The 24,535-nt window shown below is 33.3% G+C and overlaps 1 protein-coding gene across 3 annotated transcripts in view; it reads left to right on the top strand.

Moving 5' to 3' along the window:
• The window catches only part of LOC140148578 (nicotinamide/nicotinic acid mononucleotide adenylyltransferase 1-like), a 65,381-nt gene that overhangs the window by 5,497 nt on the left and 35,349 nt on the right, over window positions 1-24,535 (top strand). Inside the window, exon 1 of one of the 3 annotated variants that reach the window (XM_072170602.1) lies at window positions 13,453-13,597. The exons of the other annotated variants lie outside the window; for them this stretch is intronic. Within the exon in view, the coding sequence (XP_072026703.1) occupies window positions 13,498-13,597 (100 nt within the window). The 5' untranslated portion in view covers window positions 13,453-13,497. Of the gene's footprint in view, window positions 1-13,452; window positions 13,598-24,535 lie in introns of those variants that run through there. 3 annotated transcript variants of the gene reach the window in all.

The raw sequence follows: 24,535 nt of genomic DNA, 5'->3' as shown, positions 1-24,535 counted from the left end.
GTGTGTGTACATGTCTTAATATGTCACTTCACTGCACCAACTTCCATTTACAAAATCCGTTAAGTTTCCATTGATGTGAATATTTATGTGTAGGACGTGAGTAACCACTGGGAAAAAGACAAAAATGTTTAAAAAACCCAAAAACTCAACAAAACTGATGTTGATTTCCCTCGTATATCAGCATAACATAGAAAAATATTAAGGGGTAGGGGAAAATAAATCATCAGAACTCAATATTTTACTCATGATATTGACTTCATCTTGGTATTAATTCTATTCAATTCAATTTAATATGTATATCTAATTGATTGTTCTAACTTTGTTGTATTATTTTAAAGCAAAGCGACCATTAGTCAGGTAGATACACAGAAACTGTGAGAAAAGGGTACGTTTTCTATGTCTAACAGCGTAAATATGACAATATTAAGGGGTAGGGGAAATATAAACTGCCATAACTCAACTTTTACTCATGAAAATGAATTAATCTTGGTATCAAAATGTATCTAAGTGATTGTTCTAACTTTCTAGTATCATTTTAAAGCAAAGCAACCATTAGTTGTCAGACAGATATACAGAAACTGTGAGGAAAAGGTAACTTTTCTATGTCTAACAGCGTGAAGATGACAATATTACGGGTAGGGAAATGTAAACTGTCATAACTCAACTTTTACTCATGAAAATGAATTCATCTTGGTATCAAAATATATCCAAGTTATTGGTCTAGCTTTCTAGTATTATCTTAAAGCAAAGCGACCATTATTTGTCAGGCAGATATACAGAAACTGTGAGGAAAAGGTAAATTTTCTATGTCTAACAGCGTAAAATGACAATATTAAGGGGGTAGGGGAAATTTATAACTGCCATAACTCAACTTTTACTCATGAAAATGAATTCATCTTGGTATCAAAATGTATCTAAGTGATTGTTCTAACTTTCTAGTATTATTTTAAAGCAAAGCGACCATTATTTGTCAGGTAGATACACAGTATTTGTGAGGAAAAGGTAACTATTCTGTCTAACAGCATAAATAAATATGACAATATTAAGGGGTAGGGGAAATATAAACTGCCACAACTCAACTTTTACTCATGAAAATGAATTCATCTTGGTATCAAAATGTATTTAAGTGATTGTTCTAACTTTCTAGTATTATTTCAAAGCAAAGCGATCATTAGTTGTCAGGTAGATACACAGTAACTGTGAGGAAAGGGTAAATATTCTATGTCTAACAGCGTAAATATGACAATATTATGGGGTAGGGGAAATGTAAACTGCCATAACTCAACTTTTACTCATGAAAATGAATTCATCTTGGTATCAAAATATATCCAAGTGATTGGTCTAGCTTTCTAGTATTATGTTAAAGCAAAGCGACCATTATTTGTCAGGCAGTATAAACAGAAACTGTGAGGAAAAGGTAATTTTTCTATGTCTAACAGCGTAAAATGACAATATTAAGGGGTAGGGGAAATATATAACTGCCATAACTCAACTTTTACTCATGAAAATGAATTCATCTTGGTATCAAAATGTATCTGATTGGCTGTTCTAACTTTCTATAAGCAAAGCGATCATTAGTTGTCAGGTAGATACACAGAAACTGTCAGAAGAAGTCATTTTCTATATCTAGCAGCGTAATAGACCGTTCATAAACACTTGTAAGGGGAGGGGCCTGATGCAAAAAAAATTTCATCGCAAAATATTCTTTCGAGCCCCCCCTTTACAGACCTCAAAAATTGTAGGGCCCCCTTTTTTGACATGAAAATTATGGGTCAACCCCATAGAAAATCATATAAACTCAATTTTTCCAGGAAAATTTTTGATCATTTTTTTTCAGGCCCCCCCCCTTAGGAGGGTCAAAAATTTTCAGACCCCCCCCCCTTTTTGCATCAGGCCCCCCTTACAAGTGTTTACAACGGTCCCTAAATATGACAATATCAAGGTAGGGGAAATATAAACTCCCATAACTCAACTTTTACTCATGAAAATGAATTCATCTTGGTATCAAAATGTATCTGATTGGCTGTTCTAACTTTCTATAAGCAAAGCGATCATTAGTTGTCAGGTAGATACACAGAAACTGTCAGAAGAAGTCATTTTCTATATCTAGCAGCGTAATAGACCGTTCATAAACACTTGTCAAACTTTACCTACATGTTCTGCTGTGCCTACATTTGTTGTTTGTTGTCACCGCCCTCTACACACCGTCATATGTTTTACTCATACTCAGGAAAATTGTTGATCATTTTTTTCAGGCCCCCCTTAGGAGGGTCAAAATTTTCAGACCCCCCCTTTTGCATCAGGCCCCCCTTACAAGTGTTTACAACGGTCCCTAAATATGACAATATCAAGGTAGGGGAAATATAAACTCCCATAACTCAACTTTTACTCTTGATAATGAATTCATCGAACGTTCTGGTATCATTAGTTGTTATGTAGATACAAAGGAAATGTGAGAAAAAACTTCCATGTGTAACAGTGTCAAATATGAAAATATTAAGGGTAGGGGAAATATTACCATAACTCAACTTTGGCTGCATTAACTGTGAAGGGGAACACAGGAATACAAATCGTTGCACCAAAATTTGAATGTAGTATCGATTGAGGTTTCTTACTTTAATTGGTGCAATTGGGCCATTTAAAAAATTTGACCTTTATTTATGATATTGATATATTCGACGTTATAACCCCTGAACTAAGCTTCGTAGAACTATGACAATTGTCTTTTTTAAATTCTTAGCGATGAGAGGAACAATTTGAGATTACAACATTACAACATGATAGGATCATTTTTTAGTATTGGCCCCATTATGACCTTCAACCCCTCGTGGGAAACTTAATTGCTTTTAAAATAATGCCAGAAAATGAGAACAATCAAATAGCTACATATTGATGCCAAAATGGAATTCATTTTCGTCAGTGAAACCTGTGTTTTGGTGATTTGTATGTCCCTTACCCCTTAATATTGTCATATTTTACGCTGTTAGACATTGAATATTAACATTTTCATACATTTTATGTCTATCTACCGGACAACTAATGGCTTAATTGCTTTTAAAATAATACTAGAAGGTTAGAACTATCAAATAGCTACATATTGATACCAAAATGAATTAATTTTCATCAGTAAAACTTGAGTTTGGGTGATTTGTATGTCCCCTTACCCTTAATATTGTCATATTTTACGCTGTTAGACATTGAATATTAACATTTTCATACATTTTATGTCTATCTACCGGACAACTAATGGCTTAATTGCTTTTAAAATAATACTAGAAGGTTAGAACTATCAAATAGCTACATATTGATACCAAAATGAATTAATTTTCATCAGTAAAACTTGAGTTTGAGTGATTTGTATGTCCCCTTACCCTTAATATTGTCATATTTTACGCTGTTAGACATTGAATATTAACATTTTCATACATTTTATGTCTATCTACCGGACAACTAATGGCTTAATTGCTTTTAAAATAATACTAGAAGGTTAGAACTATCAAATAGCTACATATTGATAACAAAATGAATTAATTTTCATCAGTAAAACTTGAGTTTGGGTGATTTGTATGTCCCTTACCCCTTAATATTGTCATATTTTACGCTGTTAGACATTGAATATTAACATTTTCATACATTTTATGTCTATCTACCGGACAACTAATGGCTTAATTGCTTTTAAAATAATACTAGAAGGTTAGAACTATCAAATAGCTACATATTGATACCAAAATGAATTAATTTTCATCAGTAAAACTTGAGTTTGAGTGATTTGTATGTCCCTTACCCTTAATATTGTCATATTTTACGCTGTTAGACATTGAATATTAACATTTTCATACATTTTATGTCTATCTACCGGACAACTAATGGCTTAATTGCTTTTAAAATAATACTAGAAGGTTAGAACTATCAAATAGCTACATATTGATACCAAAATGAATTAATTTTCATCAGTAAAACTTGAGTTTGGGTGATTTGTATGTCCCCTTACCCTTAATATTGTCATATTTTACGCTGTTAGACATTGAATATTAACATTTTCATACATTTTATGTCTATCTACCGGACAACTAATGGCTTAATTGCTTTTAAAATAATACTAGAAGGTTAGAACTATCAAATAGCTACATATTGATACCAAAATGAATTCATTTTCATCAGTAAAACTTGAGTTTGGGTGATTTGTATGTCCCTTACCCTTAATATTGTCATATTTTACGCTGTTAGACATTGAATATTAACATTTTCATACATTTTATGTCTATCTACCTGACAACTAATGGCTTAATTGCTTTTAAAATAATACTAGAAGGTTAGAACTATCAAATAGCTACATATTGATACCAAAATGAATTCATTTTCATCAGTAAAACTTTAGTTTGGGTGATTTGTATGTCCCTTACCCTTAATATTGTCATATTTTACGCTGTTAGACATTGAATATTAACATTTTCATACATTTTATGTCTATCTACCGGACAACTAATGAATTTTAAGTTGCTTTTAAAATAATACTAGAAAGTTAGAACTATCAAATAGCTACATATTGATACCAAAATTAATTCATTTTCATCAGTAAAACTTGAGTTTTGGTGATTTGTATGTCCCCTTACCCCTTAATATTGTCATATTTTACGCTGTTAGACATTGAATCTTAACATTTTCATGCATTTTATGTCTATCTACCGGACAACTAATGGCTTAATTGCTTTTAAAATAATACTAGAAAGTTAGAACTATCAAATAGCTACATATTGATACCAAAATGAATTCATTTTCATCAGTAAAACTTGAGTTTGGGTGATTTGTATGTCCCCTACCCCTTAATATTGTCATATTTACGCTGTTAGACATTGAATATTAACATTTTTCTCATATTGTATGTTTAACTACCTGATAACTAATGGTTTAATTGTTTTTAAAATAATGCCAGAAACTGAGAACAATCAAATAGCTACATATTGATACCAAAATGGAATTCATTTTCTTCAGTGAAACTGTGTTTTGGTGATTTGTATGTCCCCTTACCCCTTAATATTGTCATATTTTACGCTGTTAGACATTGAATATTAACATGTTCGTACATTTTATGTCTATCTACCTCACAACTAATGGTTTAATTGCTTTTAAATAATACTAGAAAGTTAGAACTAACAATTAACTACATATTGTTGAAATGAATTCATTTTCATCAGTAAAACTTGAGTTTTGGTGATTTGAATGTCCCCTACACCTTAATATTGTCATATTTTACGGTACTAAACATGAAAAATTGACATTTTTTTAACATTTTATGTCTTTCCAGCTAACAATTAATGGTTATTTTGCTTTAAAAGATTACAACAACCAAATAGCTATATATTAATGCCAAAATGAATGAATTATAATGAATAAATGTCGAGAGTTACGTTGGTTTGTACGTCCCCTAACCTTTAATATTGTCAAATTTTACGCTGTTACACATTGGAAAATTAACATTTTTATCATATTTTATGTCTATCTTATGGTTTTTCTGTTAAAAATAATACTGGAAAGTTAGAACAATCAATTAGCTACATGTTGATACCAAAATGAATTCATTATTATGAGTAAAGGTTGAGTTATGGTGGTTTTATTTCCCCTACCCTTAATAATGCCATATTTGACATGGTTATACATAGAAAAGTAACCTTTTCTCACATTTTATGGCTATCTACCTGACAATTAATGTTTGCTTTGCTTTAAAATAATACTAACACGTTTGAACAATCAATTAGCTACATATTAATTCCAAAATGAATTCATTATCATGAGTTGAAGTTCAGTTATGATGGTTTATATTTCCCCTACCCCTTAATATTGTTACACACGCTGCTACATGTGGAAAAGTAACTATTTTTTTTACATTTTCAGTCTATTTTCCAGACAAACAGCGGTTGATCTCACCCGACACATATAAATATTCAAAATATTACATGAATGGCAACTTAACAAACAAATTTTGTTAATAGAACTTATATAGTTCAGCCGAGTGACATATTAAAACATGTAAAACACCCCAACCCTGAACCCTATACACACCCCGCACCCACCCACCCCACCTACCCCAAACCCACACAACACAAACCAACATGCAAGCAAACATGCACATACATAAATATTTGAACCAGAACATCAAAGTTTGCCTAGATATGCTTGATATTAAAAACAAAATTAAAAAAAGGAAACTTAATTAATTTTGAAAATAGAAATTGGCACAATAGTAAAATTTGAAGCCAATGTCACAAAAACACCCACCCTGCGCATTGTTGTGAAAAATCTGATTTTTCACTAGTGTATGGACTGGCCACTTCCAATCATGATCAAATGAAACCTAGGTTTGCTTTCAAATAATACTAGGCAGTTAGAACAATCAATTAGCTACATATTCATACCAAAATAAATTCATTATTATGAGTAAAAGTTGAGTTATGAGAATTTATATCTCCCCTACCCTTAATTTTGTCCTATTTTTGGTGATTTTATGCGATTATCGTCCACACATAAAATGACCTGTAAAAAAAAGTGATACCACAATTTGAGTCCACTACCTACCTAGCAGTGATCTAGAGGGTCCATACTAACTACCTATGGTGTCAAACCTTGTATGTAGTGGAGGGTGAACGAAGTCATTTTTTTGAGGTTGCTGCTCCTGTACTATGGAAGGTCTTTGTTGAAACAAGCTTATCAAATTGGATATTAGGATAGATCATAGACCCTGAAAAAAGAATAGACCTATGCATGTATGATTAAATTGTGAGTCGTTGGCATTGTGAGGATGCTGATTCAAATACATATTATAGACCTGTGGAAGTTTCCAAACGATGGCTTTTAACTGTGAGTTGGCTGTGAGTCCAGCTAATGTTGTACTTTTTTGTGCTGGATCTTATAACCCTATTCATCATGGACACCTAACAATGTTTGGTATGTAGTCCTCATCTTGATATCTTCTGGTACAAGTCATGTTGTATTTTAAAAGTAAATGTTTTATGGACAGACGTTTTATTTTATATAACTGTGAGTGACATGGCCAATTATGTGTATGTAAAGCAACACAAGTTGAAGTGTATTCATATATTTCAGATAAAATATTGGGTTTTGTGTTTTTCGCCACAACAGTTGTCAGTTGTAGCATTATAGCATGCACTAAAAACATTTGTACAATGTATACGAATCAGAGAATCAATTCCTGTAATCAGGGGTAGCGCTAGGCTGCATTTTGGGGTCCTGGACTCACCAAAATACAGTTCGGACTCCCTATTTTTAAATTTTCTGCAAGTTCAGTGGTTCCTGTACACCCCCAGCTTTTCAGTCTAGCGCTACTGCAGACATACTATTTATGCTGCATTTGTGAAACTCTGACTTACCAAACTCTTACCCCCTACTTTCAGATTTTCTGCAAGTGTGGGGTCCCTGTGTACTCTAGAGCGTTTTGTTCTAGCGCTACCCCTGCTTGTTATGAATAATAATGCTCCTAAACTTGGTTTACAAGAGCCAAAATTGATTCTTCAAAAATCATGTACATTTTTGTGTGTGAGAATTAGTTTTAACCACTATATTTAAAAAAAATTTAATTTTAGAAGATCACTGATTTTAATTGATGACATAATTGAAGCATGTTATAATGCAGAGACAATTATTTACCCTGTATATAAATCAATTAGTTGGACAAGTCATCAATCTGACATTTTAATTCTTCATTGACCAGCGATATTTGGCAATTGAAATGAGGGTCATAGTTGGATTAAATCAGTATGTATGTTCATTGCAGAGAAATGACATAGCTGCCATGTAAATTAAATTTCTACATTTTTTTCAGCTCAACTGCCCTAGTGGGGAAAGAAACTCCATCTAGATGTTGGTCAGTTCACTCCATGTTGAAAGTATCAGAGACCCACACTTGTAGAGATATGAAATAGCTGCCATGTGAATCATGTTATTACAGAGAAATTTATTTATTAAATCAGCTGCCCTTATTTTAGGGCTAGAGTAAAGAGATTTCATTTGTTATTGAAAAACTTTTAATATCAAAACAATATTGCCTGTTTTTGTGTTGTCAAAATAATTTACTTGTACTTGGTAGCTATTGGTGTGTACTGTGCAGATATGCCTTTCTGTTCTTGGATATACTCTATGTAGACTCAAGTCTTATCCGGTAGAGTGATTTGTGCATACATCATGGACGTGCTTTACTACAGACTGTTTGTTTGCCTGACCGTCTTAAGGAGGCCGACTGTAGGGAAGGCTGGGGAAATGAAATGTCAAGAACGAAATGGTGGAACATAAATTTGAAGTTATTCATGAAAATAGTAGAGCATGATTTAGATGTTGCTTTCAACCTGTTGTATTATGTAAGACATTAGATTACTAATTTGACAGTTTGGTCACGGTGTCAATTAATATTGAAAATTGAATATATTATTTCATTTGTAGCTTGTCATTTACAATGTAGATGATATAAGTGGTGTTTATGCTGTCGATAAAAATATACATTCCAATACTTCCATAAAAACTATTGGGTACTATGGCTGTGTGAAGTTGAATATATGCCCAACTATACGAAATTGGCACCTGGTCCATTTATTGGCCTTTTTCAGTTATTTTGATATTCCTGCAAATATTATTTTTGGTTGTTGTTCACATCAATTAGCATATTTATTAAAAGAAAGCATGTTTCAATTTCTGCAACAATTTATCTTGTACAATCCAATTGCCAACTGCAAACTAAATATGGATGCCAAATGGAGGATTTTTTGGTACATGAGTATTGTCTGTTTCCATGTATCTTGATGGTAACACGCTCTTGCAAAGCTGTGAAAATACATGTTGTCAGTTAATCAATTGAAATTAAATTTACAATCAAAATGTTGCATAATTGTTAACATGAGTTAATAAATGAAAAGACTTAAAAACAAATGATGATAGAAAGGTTAGTAATCTTAAACCATGGTTATAGGTCATGAGCCTCAAGTGAAAAGCAGTGATTCTATAGTGTATAAAATGTTTCTCGTTCTTGGAAAGATTGGCAGCAATAGCAAGCAGTTTGTCGGCTACCTTATCATGATGTTATATTATCTTCATTCAGTAGGATGAACATGCATGCAGTTGTGGTGTGGGTTGTAAAATGTGGGTGAGGGAGTCTTGAGTTTCATATGGGTGGAAATTGGCTGCTGGTTTCCTGAAAATTATACAAATTAACAAAAAGAGATCCAAAATAATATGTATATATAAATAATATATAATAAAATATAATTATATTAAATTTTTTAATAAATTTTGGTGTGGGAGAGGATAATATTTTTTTTCAGGTTTCTATTACTAAAATATGACAATTACTTCAAATCATACTTTTGTTTTTGGGTTTAAAGTATGGCTAAGGCTAGGATTACATTATGATGTACAAGTAAGCTTATACACTAAATGATAAAATAAAATACAAAACCTGTTTCCATGTGAATGTAATTCATTTTTTTTGTGATATGGATCTTCTAAATATATTGTTGTTATTTTCCTTAACTTTGTGTCATATTTTCAGACAAAGCATTGTCAAATAAATTTGCTATGCCAAATATTTATTATAAAATTATCGTTGATAAAACTAAATTGTCATCTACATTTTTCATAACTGTACTAATCATACAGTTTACCATTGAAATGTCATCAATTTGTCACTTGCTTCTTGAAGCTGATAATTATTCCTGACATCATAAGCAGTCATATTTTGATGAACAGACATGATAGATGAGGCCTTATTCCCTCAACTATTTCTTACAGGTTTTGGTGTATGGTGCTCAAGCTCTGTGTACATCCAAGTCAAATGCCAAATAACCATCAGACAAAATCAAGCACCAAGGCTTCACGTCAAATTTCTTGTCATTCAGAACCATGTCATGCATATTTTGATGAACAGACATGACAGATGAGGCCTAATTTGAACAATTTCAAACACATTTTGGTGCTTGGAGTTGTTTTCTCTATTTTGCCTGATCTACATTCCTTTGTGTTCAGAAAATCAAATGCCAAATAACCATTAGACAAAATCAAGTACCGAGGCTTTACGTCAAATTTCTTCTCATTCAGAACCATGTCATGTACATCAATACATAGCTGCATGGCTCTATGCATTTCTCTTAGCTCAAGAGCATACAGGTACCCTTTTGTGGTTCAAACATCTTATTCAATCAATTAAGGGCTGTTTACCAGTCATACGCCATTTCTGTCTTTAAAGCCTTACTTTATGGCATATTTTTTGTTGTTTGCATCAGATGAAGTGGAAGAATGAGAATAGTTGGCGCCTTCAATCAGTTTGATTTTGTCGGTTATGTGGAGTAATTAATGTGCTTTTGCTGTTTAGTTGAAATCTATGAGTTGTCATAAATTTGCATTCTAAGTCATAAGACATGTGTCATAATCTGTATCAAGTTTTGATTGTGACAATGTTTGAGTGCATAGGTGTTTGCTAGCAATCAAGGACACACACACACATGACATTTCACATTTAAACCATGGACCTCTATGTAAAGGCAGACCATTCTCCTTTGCGAGATATGTCCTCTTATCGTAAGTTAAGTACCATCCACAGTTTCTAGGTAAAATTTCATACATATAAAAAAAAAAACCGAAAGTCTCCTTGGTACATGTATGTTGATTGAATATGCATCCAGACATCTGCATTTGCATCTCAAACTGCATCCATGTCCTGAGGTGATTACATGTAGGGGTGTGTTGAAGAATAGGTGGGTATGTTTTATTTTTTGCTTTGCTATCTTCAGTAGATAACAATATATGCCACTAGCTATCCAGCTAAATTATCTTGTACATGTATGTATGTCTACAGGCAAATCAATATAGGATGATGCAGCAACACAATTGTTATATTTCTCCCCTCTCAAATACTAATATTCATGGGAATGAAATATTTGCACAAACCTCAATCATCCTACCTCTATTTTTCTAACCTTTTTTAATTCCATTACACTTCAAAATCATGAACATGTACATTGTACATGTACCATGTGATTGGTATCAGTTAACATTCTCTTTCATCACTAGGTGTCTATGATCAAATAGCCTTAGAATACTCCTGCATGCTCAAATAGACCAGTAATCTGCTAGTTAGCATTCCGACCTATAAATAAAGTATACAGACCATGATTATAAAGCGGAAGATATAGGCAGAAGATTGAATTTTTGCCCTGTGAACTGAGTGATTAACTGTACTATGCCATGCATAATGCCATTGATCTTACTGAGATTGAATGCAAGGAGTATTACTAGTATACACCAATGGGTGGTTATATGTAGGGAATATTGCACGGAAATGAATGAACAAGATTGCAACATAAAATTTAAAGTTATTTATTTATTTTATTTATCTATTACTTAACTTATTACACTTTATCACTGACACACATTAATATTAAAGTTACATAAATATATATTGCAAAAAATGCATCAAAATACAACATAACAGCCCAGTGAGTGGCTGAAGCGAATATGTGCATAGCACCTCTAACCGCTCCAACAGCAAATTGAAAAGCGGAAGGGAAGGGGCAGGTATGTATGAATGAATGAATGAAAAGGGAAAATTAATTTTTGGGGAAAAAGGCGAAGTTTGTCTGTAATTTGGACAATCACAAAATGGTGTTCACCCTATGTCAAAATGAGGTCCATTAAGTGAGAATGGTATAATGAAATTTGAAGTGCAGGACAATATTGTGGTTACCTTTTGAATTTGTGGATAGTTTAGGGTGTATAAATTAAGGATTGCAAAAAGGTAACAGGTTTCATATTGTTCCACATAACTAAACCATTGTCATCAATAGCTTTGCTTTGCATAAATCAGTGTAAATGGTTTTCTTTATAACATCTTAAAATTCATCTATTGAATGTAGATGACTTTTAAATACCAAAGTTTAAAATAATTTACATTTTCTTACAAGACATCCCACAATGCAATTATGAACAAATATATCGACACACTTGGAGACCAAGATGTTCGTAATTCAATTACCCGAGTCAAATTAGATCTTACATCACAGTGTTTGATCACTGAATATAATACACAGTACTTGTGGATGGAGTTACCTCTGGGTTACTGAGATTATGCAGTAGTTTGTGAGGCATACTGGTAATGTGGTGCACATTTTATAAAGATACACTGTAACACTGTACAGTATGTAACCGTATGCTGTGGTAATTTTGAGATTAGGTTTTAGCATTTAATGTGTGAACACATGAGATATGTACATTAGTTCGAATTGATCCAGACTCGGAGTTGTATGTTGATTTTATTAAAGTGTTAGATTTCAAGGAGCTGTGCTTCTCAATTATGCACATAATTTCCACTGAGTGTTACATTGGATTTCACAGAAGAAAATGTCAAACATGTATGTTCCAATACAGAAATCAATTGAATGACAACATGAAATTAGAGTCATAGTTAATTTATACTTTGATACTTCAATGTTAAGTAAGTTCTGAGGAGATATTAGGCAACAGAATAGACAGTAAACTTACATACATGATATTTTAAAACTGTTGTAAAATGTACATGTATTGTTTACCGTACTACATACATAATTATAACCACAGAACTGTTTTAAAACACTTGCACAACTTGAAATTTTACGAAAGTTGCATACATACAAAATTTTAACAACTTTGATGAAAATAACAAAATTGCTATTTATATGATATCAATCAGAATTTTGTTAAATTTAAAAGGGTTAAATTTTACTTTAACAAATGTTGATGGGTTTCTTTCAATATAAATGAATAGAAAGCACACTCGCTCCTTTGTTGGTATGGTTTCAACTTTTACTATGTTGGTTATATAATGAATATCACATAGGGTTATGACATCTAATTAGATTGAAAGCTTGTAAAATACTTTGGACTGAAGTGGTATGGTAATGGACTAATGATTAGAAGTTCTTGCCTTCAATCCTCTACAGCTACAATATCATGAATATTAGTCTGAAATGAAAACAACTTCTCATAATAACCAACACTGTTTTTGAATGTCTTTGATGTAACATTATGATTACCAAACCAGTGTTTGTCAGATTGACAGTGCAAATCAAATCAACCATTCAACCAGTATGACAGTTAACTGTATTTTATATTGTTCACTTATGGAAGCTGAATTGTAAATCATAGATTTGAAATCCTTGAACCCTATCAACTGATAATCCAGGATTTTGTGTTCACATCCTTCCTGCTAACAAGGAAGTCCTCATCATACCTGCTGTTACATGTGGCAAGGGTGGGATTTTAGAGTCAACCTATCATCAGTGATCATGCCTATTGGGAAACAAACTGATCAAATTGGGCTATACTATATGTATAAATGACTAAAGATTCACTAAAATTGTGCAGATAACGTGCAAACACCTACACTAGGACACCCACATAAAAAATTGAAAATTGACCTGTGGAAGCACAGATCCTAGATCTGGTAGTGGAAGTTACCTAACTATGGCTGGGAGCTGTGAGTTGGCTGTGAGTCCAACTAATGTTGTACTTTTGTGCTCTGGGTCTTTTAACCCTTTTCACCGTGCACACCTAGAGATGTTTGGTATGTAGTTCTATCTTTTTAACCCTTTTCACTGTGCACACCTAGAAATGTTTGGTATCTCTTCTACTGTTGTGAATCTAAGCACTCACAAAGCTAGTGACCCACTCGCTATTTAATCACTGATTCAAGAATCACTGATTTGGAAAACTAGTGAGTAGTGACCCACTCGCAATTTGATCTGATTTAAAAATCACTGAAATTGGAAAGCTAGTGGCCCACTCGCTATTTAAAGACAAATTAAAATTGAAGTTGGTGTCAAGTAATAGTGCAATTATAACAATCAAGATTATCAATCAATGGCTGATGCTAGATGTACATATGCAATGGAATATCAGTGCAGACCCTCTCTATCACTTATGCTATAATTGCATGTAATATTAACTGGAGAGCAATTGAGTTGTTTGATGAACTGTTTTAGTTGTTTGGTGATTAATGAAGAAATTCAATTAAAACAACCTTGTTAGTATGAAGAATGTTCAATTAATGGTAGGTAATAGTTACTCAATTTTACCTTTGGCATGTTTTTTTGTGCCATTGTTGATCTCAATTAGTGCTTCGAGTGTAAAATAATGATGTTTCTAAGGAGCGTTGATTATTCATTATGTTTTGAAAGTCAAAATGGGCATTTCTATGCAAAATAATATTGATATTATTCACCGCAGTGAATAAATAAACGGTTTTATCCTATTACATGCTAAAAGTGCAAGGAAAGGGTGCAAGATTCAAAAAATCCACATGAGTGCTATTAGGTAGAATTTGGTACATGTAATTTGGAAGATATGGTAATCTTAGATGTGTTGGCTAAAAAAAGGTTGTATTGATGTATTCTAATGAATTTACAATTGATTATCATTCAAAAGATATAAGAACTGCCAGGACCAAGGGAAGGTGTACTTTTTAATACAACTCCATAAGGTTCCAATTTGAGGATCAAGGCATCTGTTTGAGTAAGGCAACTAATTTGCACCAAAAGTTGATCATTGGAACCAATTTCGGAACATGGGGTTTTGCCCAGATGACAAAAGTGGTCAATTACCATGCGCATATTTTTTTTGGGGGGCTTTGGGGGCAAAAAGCAGGGGCGGCAAACACAAAGGCTGACAAGCGAAGGCGGCGGCAGTAGAAGAGGCGTCAAAAAGAATTAGTAAAGAAAAAAGGGCGAAAAAAAAATATGAAAAGTATAAAAAAATTTGAAAAAATGTTACTATACATCAAAATGTGTGGCGTTTATGGCGCTAGCGCAAGAGGAAGGGGCAGCAAAAATTGATTTCCTTCAGCCCCCGGGGTAGGAGCGGCCACGGTACGCCACTGATTACAATGTACAGCAATGATGATGACTTAGCATGTCTTAGATCTGAAGGTGAAAATGCAGACAATGAATAAAGGCTGATAATTGATTAAGTTGCTCAATTAACATTTAGATTAAATGTTTGTGGTAACAATCTTATTTTCATTGATGTCCTAATGTTATTTTTCTGGTGACAGGCGTGTTAGCAGCCTAGTCATTCTGAGAATGCAAATGCCAGATCTTTGAGAAATTGTGTCTATTTTCAACATTTCTTTTTGTGGTAGTGTATAATATTAGATACATAGCATCCAACGTCACAATCAGTATGTATGTTGAAGTGGGAGATCTATTACTAGATGTTGATGTATACATTTCATTTTATTTTCAAAAAAATCCATCAAGTTGATAATTTTTTGTAATAATATCATATTCATTCACCTGCTCCCCTCAGGGAAAGTTTACTTTAGAATCCAGTTTCTTGCTACTGTAAATCGACTCCTGTCAATGGCATTTTCATAACTAGGTTATACCTAACAGGTTAGTATACCTGTCCTGTGTCCTCAATTTTATCAAAAATTACCAACGTTTTATCAAAAATGTACTGTTGTCTGTTTTCATATCATGGCAAATATAAGTTACAGGGCTCAAATCTAGCCCATTTTCTATGCAAATTACAAGATATAAATGCAAGGGGCAAGTTGTAACACAGTCGCTACTTGCGTAGATGTCATGTTGTAAATGTTAACTCACATGGATGATATAAAAAACACACAAAACTATTTAGTAGTAGTGAAATTGCTTTTGAAAGTCAATGCAGTTTTATAGTCCATTCCATCACCTCAAATCAAAGGAATGTCGAATTAGAGGTAGATCTATGTCGCCCACCTTATTACAACACCAACCTTCCTGAAGCATTTTTTGTGTAGACTGTAGTTAATGTAAGAAAAACATAAGTCACATTTACACACTCAGCCGAGTTTTACTTGTTAATCAGTACAGTACATGTACCATGATAGGTGTCAAGCCCAATATAAAGGTGGTACATGTAGGCATTTTGTTTTTGCATCATCAGCCAGTGCTTGCCCGGCTTGAAGGCAAGCGTTGAATCGACCCACTCGCATCTAGCGTTGTTTGTCATTGGTACTGCATTTCAGTTGTGATCAGATTGAACACTCAATTTGTAAAAGATACCATTGGTAGCACTTACTCAAGATATCATATAAATCTTGGTGTGCTATGATTGTTACACTGGATAAGGGGAAAAATTGTACAGAAATGGACAAAGCCAATAAATTTGCCAACACTCAAAACTATAGTACAAACATGCATAGTAGTTTAAGAAATTGAATTGATATTATTTTTAGAAATTATTTCAGAAACCGCTTTTTATAATGAGAAACATATTGAACTTAATTAAAATGCAAAATAATATTTTATGTTCAGTTTAAGGAAGAGGTGATACAAACCTGTGTAATAATCCTCTTTTGTGAAATTCAAGTGATATTTGTCAAAGTTGTTGATACATCGTTAGCGTGACGTGTGACGTCAAACAGCTATTGAGTGCTACCGATTGGAAGGTTAAAAGCTGTTGAATACTTAGGTATTCTCTCATCTCAGCTAGATGGGGAATACTGTATAAGCGGAAGATTTTCACAAGGCTTTTATTTTGGCTCTTCATGCTTAATTTCAGGACCGCAAATTTCAAAGTTTGTGAAAATATTTTTGACCCATAGCCTGCGATAATATTTTGACCCATAGCCTGTGATAGGCTTCAATATGTGTAGTTGTTTGAAGCCTAGAATACAAAAAAAACATAAAACTGCTCAGAACAGTTCTCATTGCAAACAATTATACTGCTAAAATGTCTTGCTATAATATTAGCCTAGATATTTGATGGGGCTATTTGTTACTTTATTTTTTATGAGGCTGTTACTTTATTTTTTATGAGGCTATTATAGTCCGTATAACAAACTACACACGAAATATAGCCAAAGTTAACAGGTATCTTCTTGGGTCAATTTTCTTAATGCTCTTACTTCCTGTGCTTGTTTTATGCAAAATTAAATTGATGGTCCAAGCCGTCAATAGTATTATTAGCCAAGTCAATTTTATAGGAAAGAGTAAACATGTAGTTTGACCAGCTTCTTATTGGCAGGCCTTGTAACATTGTGGATTAATATCTATTTTATTTTGAGACTTGTCTTGTAACATCTTGCCAGAAGAATCACAAATTATTCATTCAAGTCCTATATGTTGTCTATTTTCTTTAACACCCACAATATAGACCAAATAGGTCAATTATATCACTCTTAATGTGGGTCTTCTTTTTGGCAGAGTGGTAAAGGTCCAACAATTTCCTGCCGATTACAAGCTGATCAAACTATAGCTTTGCTTTTACAAATATGCAGGCTTTCAGTCAATTGGACAACATATTTTTTTAACATTTGAAATAATCTTAAGATAGTTTCTTTGTAGTTTATCGATAGCTGTATTTCTTTCTAACATTCCACTGAAGAGCTCTCAGCATGAAGAGCTAGTTTTATTTCAGAATATACTTACAAGTGTACATGTAATGTGTATTTATTACTCTGCTATCTACCGAAGATATAGTTGCCAGAAAAAGAAAAGAATTATCCAAAGAAAATTCACAAGTGGTTACATAATAAACATACATTTTCAGTAGGTATGTACATCATACATATGGAGTTCAAGTGTAAATTCTTCATGTATAGCTCCATGAATATTTATCTATTCAACCGCTAGGCATGGGAGTCTACAGGAATGAATGAAAGACTGATAGAGTGGTGTGATATAGGTCATATGGAGACTGAGCAGTATGTGGGTAGCAAGCTACACACATGTTTCGTCGCGATAGTGTGCCTCTTTTTGTCTTCATGTAGCATGCATAATGAAAGGTGTAATAACGAAAATGAAACTAAAAAGTAAACAAACAGTAGTCAAATGTTTTGCTGCTTACGTTTTGTTTTGTTTTGTTTGTTTGTTTGGGTTTTTTTGTTGTGATCTTTTACCGATTCTTGTGTTTGTAATTTTGTTTGTTTTGATTTGTTTTGGAATAAAATAACATGAATACAAAAGAAAATATTTTCATGCTGCTATTTTAAACATAAACTTTTACAATCCACCCATTCATTGATCTATGTGAGAACTATGTCATTACTATTCAAGTGTAATCAACTATTTTGACACCAATAAGATTGTACATAGGTGCATCAGTTGAATCATTGCCGAATGTGTCCATTTCCCAATCCTACATGCCATGGTTTAAAATATTCTGAATTGCTTGCCTTGTTAAGTTCTATTAAAATCAGTTCAGTAAAAGATAGGTTTCTGTAAACATGGTAAACATGGTAACTATTTAGGTAAAAGATATTCACTTCTTTTTGTTGTATATGCCCTGGTCTTGTCAGCTTGGAATCGCCATGTTCCCTTGTAAATTTATACTTTGTCTTTGATGGCAAAAGAAGGTGAATTTTCCTTGTCATTTTAGTTGTCCTCCCTATAGACACACTCACATGTCACCTTTGTACATTTCAGGTGTTAATTCATCGTATTTAGTTGAAACCTTTACTTTTTGACCTATATTTTATCATCCAATTTGTTTAATGAAAAACAGGTTAATGATACTCTTTAAGAAGAAAACAAGCATGTTATGTCAGTGCTCATTGCGTCACTTATTGTGACAGTTGTGACGGGACGAACTAGCCGTATCTATTGATGATCAACTTGCATTGATGAATTATGTGCCTGTTGGGCACAAAGAATTCCACGGGGTGTCCAACCCCGTAAATACAGTAATTATCCTGTCCTCACTGTGTATGTAATATTTCAAGCTGAAATGAGTTATTTGTTGGGAAAATTTAATGTAACAGGTATATGTGTGTTTCTTAGTTTGTTTTACCATCCAAAGCAATATTAGAAGGCGCATATCTCAAGAATTCAAAGATTTAATGTTACGTTACAGGAAAATGCTTCTTTTGAAATGGACGATAAACAGATAAAGATATGTGCTGATGCGATCAAGCAAAATCAGTCGGAACTCAGAAATATTAAATTTTCAGTTTCTTATAGAACAGTAAAAATCATTTACAAAGCTGCATTTTGCAGAAAACCCCATTGAAATTGAACAACCAGTTCCAAAGATATGAGTAATTCAAGAAGTTTCAAAACAATAGGAAACAAAAGGAAATATTTCCTTTGTTTGGCTATATCTCAAACTCAATATTTCTGAATTCCGACTGATTTTGCTTGATCGCATCACATCTATGATATATGGAAAGCACTCAATTTGATCTTACCCGATTTAAGGCACATTTGGGGTGATCTCATAAATCTAACAAAAAAACCACAAATATCTGGAGTTACAAATAGCATTTCACAAATCTTACACATATAGGACACTTTCCAGAAATGTAAGCTAACTTAACCATTTTGTTTGGAATAGAGTAGGGTCTGGCATATTTCTCAATTTCCATCAAGATTTAGGCGTTTGTGTGGAGACTAACCTAGTTCGATATAAATGGAAATATATCGGTATTGTACCAACTGGTTTCTAGTTACATAGTATCAGAGAGGCTTATATCCAGTATCATTTCGATTTAAATCTAGTACTATGTAGATTTAGTCGCTATTTCTTGAATCCAGCAGACTTTATTTTCTACATGAGTGTAGGATCATCAAGGGTTTAGTAGCAAATTACAAAAGGATTTATAATTTTGCCTCCCAGCAATCATTTGACATTTCAATGGCTCACACACTCCTTCTGTCAGTTCGTGCTGTTCGAGTGTTATTTTCATATTTGGTTTTTATATTTGACAGTTTTGTGAGGTTGGAAACTTTTGAACATTCTGAGAATCTTTTTTACCTGCAAACACAATCATCAGAATAGTGTTATCCTTCACATTTATGGTATTATTGCTTTTGTAATAATTAATGCTTCTGTAAAAATGGCATTAATTTAATTTTGTTGAATAATTTTTTCTTTTTATGTAATATGGTTAGAACAAACAAAAACTTGCGTTAAAATATTGATAGCCAATGCTGTCAACTTGAATCTTATTTCCACCCCCGTTTTCCACCGGACCAGTTTGATAAGTTTAATATTTTCAAAGTGCTTTTCCTTGACAGCAATCATCTGTAGAGTAAACATTCAATGTTCAGCATTAAAAAAAGCCTGTTTCCTGCAATTGGGTACATTAAGACAAGAGACAGTCTTCAGTCTATTTTGGTCTGTGTTTATAGTGGCATGTATGCACCTGCGTCATTATAAAAATCTTGGATTGGATGATGATAATTGACTGGTTGGGCTAGTCGGTGTCCATATAGTTGGGCTAGTCGGCTTCCGTAGTTTATAATACAATACTAGCAATTCATGTATGCATCAAACAGTATATTATAATGGGGAATGGGGACTTGTTTTAAAATGGAATTTTGGGGTGCTTTTATAAGTGTGGGTCATTACTACTTTTGAAAACAAATCATGGTGACCAACTTTTTCTGAAGGACTTGCTTAGCATCAGTGAAGCTGATGTAAGTATCCACTGTCCATTCTTCAGAGTCTGGATAGTTAAACCGGCATTAAAATTCCTAGTCCAATGTTATTATTACTGCAATTTGTCCATCTCATTGTTGATATTGAATCAAACTTAGTTTGTGTCAATTAAAATCTTAGTCTTTGTTAATACTGAGAAACTTGAAAATTTGGTACATCAACAGGAAACAAACAAGTTTTTTCCCCCCTTTTCATTTATTAGCCTTGCTATTTGATGTGCTACATTGTGCTGCGGATCTTGGGAATCCAACTTCAGTTTTCTGTGATGCATGTAATACTACCACACTTAAATCTAAAAATAGTGAAATTACTTGGTAGTTAAGGGTTCTATTTCAAAAAACATTTCTCCCTCGTTGCGCTTTGTTCGTTATTACAAAGTAAGCATTGTATATCCAGCATTTGTAAACCTAATTATACAATAATTCATCAGAATTGAGGTAATACGGTGATGCCATAAATATCACACAGGTTATGATACCATGAGAAATGTGTTCCAACAGGATGATGTATTAAAGATCATGTCCTCTGAGTATTATCTGTTGATGTCATCCCAGTCCTATTTCAGTTTTCTGAAGGTGGAAAACAGTGTTGGGTTTCACAGGTTTATGTGCACATTTTGTACTGATTGTTGTTAAGCGTGTGTAATGATTAATTTCTTCCTTAATGAAGTATGATTAGATGACAAAAACTGTAGGAGGATCATAACATGATAAATCTATTGTGGGGCTTACATAAATTAGTATTAACGAAAAAAAATTGGTTTAGCAAAGTCAGCTTAACAGAGTGATCAATTACTATCAAAATGTTTTGGTTTTAAATTTATAACAGTGATGGTACTGTAGTCTATAAATTTGAAAAACCAATAATTTGAGTCAGAATTTTAGAAAACAATTACTAGCAACTCATGTGCACCAAACAGAAGCAAGTCAAGTGAACCAAACAGAGTTGCTAGTAATTGTTTTTCTCAAATTTTTGGTCTGTATGGTAAAATAAAGCTCCCAATTTTGTGGACTTTTCTAAGAAACTTAAAGAAGTAGTGAGCTGCTTTTTTTTTAGAAATGTCGAAATATGTTTATCAAATTTTTGGCTGCCAGGAAACACTAGATCTACTGAAAAGTTTGTTTTATGTTTTCAATATTGAAGCATTTTTTATGAAAGTTGGACATAGCATTGTTCCAGAAAAAAACCCACAACAAAATTGATGAAGAATTGTGATAAAAACTTTTTACAAAAGTTAATCTCAGTATAGCTTAACTGTTAAAGTCTCCTCCAAGTGAAAAATTTCGGTTTTGTGAGAATGGTATCACTCATCAGAATCTTATTCAGATGTGTATCTGATAGCCTCAAAATATCTCAATCAAAGATGATTGGAATCTAACAGACAAGTCAGGTTCAGCAGTAAGCGACAAACAAGATATAAGATTTGCCAGTTGCTATCATTTCATTAATCATTTACCCTATTAGCTTTAATGTACTTTCGTAATAACCACACATACACGTAACACAGTGAGGTTCCAAGAACCAGCGATGCTATCTACAGTAGATAGCATACAAGACACATACCTTTTCTGTCAGTCACCTCTACAATTTTGAAATCCTCTCAAAAAATCAGAATTTTATATAGAATTTTGTGCCTCTATTGGGATCTGCACAAAAATACTCTCAAATTTGTGAAAAAAAAGGCCCAGTATTAGTTCAGTGATTCTTAAGGAATGATTTCGTAATTTTCAGACTATAAATAATGTTGCATACTTTGGCATAGGAAGCATACAAGTTTATAGCACTCAGGATTGAATGGGTATATATCCAGGTGACTGGGTAGATCCAATTACCAAGCCTGCAGTTCTACATGTAAAATGGGATTGGTTTCTGATGGTCAAGTGTTACAAGTGACCACAGGTTCTTAATGGACATCAGCGCTGAGTGACGGGGCCATTTGATGGATAACTATGCGTTACAGAATTGTGTTCGTTCCATGAAATGCCCATCGTGCAAAATATGTCAAATTAAAAGCCCATAACATTTTAATGTCAGAGTTCTGATTAGTAGGTTGTGGTATACACACTTGCACATTGCAAATTTAGCTGTTATAACTAAACAGGTCACACAAATGGGAAGTTGTGTGCCAGGGATTTGAACGGATGACCTGATTGAAGGAATCTGTCATTTGCTTTGTAACCAATTAGAAGACACTATTGACACATTGCACGGCATCTTAAAACTAGTTTCTACCACACAGTGCATGTTGTGTGTGCATATGCCTTTCAAACAAAATGCATTTTGGCGTGTGTGTTTGCAAGAACCTTGTTTTGGTAGCAAAGTGGTGGATCTGTGTGAAAGGTCAATAATTACAAGCTTAGTTACTTGAATTATTAAAAACAGAATCAAAAATGAAAAATTGAAAGGTGTTTAGGCATTGATGTCTTCAAAGAAAATCATTCCATGATTAAGATTTATTTTCAGGAAACTTCATGCTGGTCGTGTTTTATTGAGCATGGTTTTAATTATCGGACAGATGGCTCTTAAAAATTGGTTAGATATTAAAGTATTACATGATTTAAATCAAGCCTATCAACCATTGATTGTATATCAGGTTGCATCAATCTGGTTCTAATATTGATCATCATGGTGAGAAGCAATATCTGTACAAAGATTTCTCAGTTGTTTTGACTGTTTAGAGGGGAACGGATATAAAAGTGTATGATGTAAACCTATGAGCTATATTGTTTGTTTATTTGATTGAATTTCCGGTATCAATTTTGTCTTCGGTAATATTTCTTTCTAGTCCACTGTGCGCCTGGCAACCATTTTCAAAATGGTTGTCAGGTACACAGCTAGCCTGCTTTCTCCAATGGGGCTAAACCCTTTACTTTCTACAGAAAAGGTGTCTCGGTTGCCTTGTCGGAAGATAGAAGGTTCAATTTATTTCTTGAATTTACACTTTTTTTAGTCTGGTGCATAGCTTGTCACTAAATCTTTATGTGTAGGTTAGAAGTGTGTAATTAACTTTTGAGTTTCTGTTGAAAAATTCTATAGTTCTTGATGCCATCAAGTGTTATTCACATGAGCATAATCAAGCAGGGGTGTCTATTCTTCCAGAAAATCAAAATTATTCCCTCACCCAACCGCGCCGTGGCCACATTCTTTCCCAGATTCTTCCCCAACCTGAATCCCACAGAAAAGACCCAAAGGGAAAATGTTAAGTAATTTACTGTAATTTATAAAACTTTGATATACTAGTTTATATCACTATTTACTATTCACTACCTGACAGAGTGTGTGTTCTTCTATTGGCAATATAATTAGCACTGTTATAATCATTGCTGTATTTTAAAAGTAGAACCATAATACTGCAACTCAGGATTACATGTGTAGGGATTCTGAGGCAGTGTCCAGTGAGTTCCTCTGTCCAAGAACTGTGACGTTCAGTCTGATCATATTCATAAACTACATGGTCAGGTGTTTCAGCCACTGCAGAGTGACCAGGAACAGGAAATTTTAAATACAAAGTAAATGTAGAATCATTCAATCAATCTGCCAATTTCAGTTGAATTATATATAATATATTTAATTTTCATATTTAGTTTCATTGATTTATCACTGAGAGCAATGAGGATAAGATATAAAGGATAGCCTTACTAAATTATGTATGTAAAAACTATTAATGTATTTAAAACAATGCAAACATGTAACCAACTATAATGACAAGTACATTACATAGGCCTATAACTATAATTTCCGAAATGAATACACATAATTGATTCAACAGAGATTCAAGTCCAAAAACTATAACTAATCATACCTTTTCTACCAATAACATGTAGATTAGACTATTAAAGTCATGCTTGTTGAAATCTACATGTACCTTAAGGTTAGCCGAGAGTTTTTCATGCGCTTGATTTCAGAGGGCGTAAGTTCATAACAGAAACAGCCATGCAGAAAATGAACAAGCGTGCATCGGGACGTAGAGCCTACTTACAATAGAATATCGATCCACGGTCAAGACATGAAAAGGCTATGAAACTTGGCTTAGCTCGTGCCCGGAGCTCGGATGCGGGGGTGGCACAAGCCGTTTTGGCAA

This window comes from Amphiura filiformis, chromosome 1 (genome assembly GCF_039555335.1).
Source record: "Amphiura filiformis chromosome 1, Afil_fr2py, whole genome shotgun sequence".
Taxonomy (NCBI): domain Eukaryota; kingdom Metazoa; phylum Echinodermata; class Ophiuroidea; order Amphilepidida; family Amphiuridae; genus Amphiura; species Amphiura filiformis.
The sequence above is the reverse complement of the archived record's forward strand: the minus strand, read 5'-3'. Positions and strand labels throughout refer to the sequence as shown.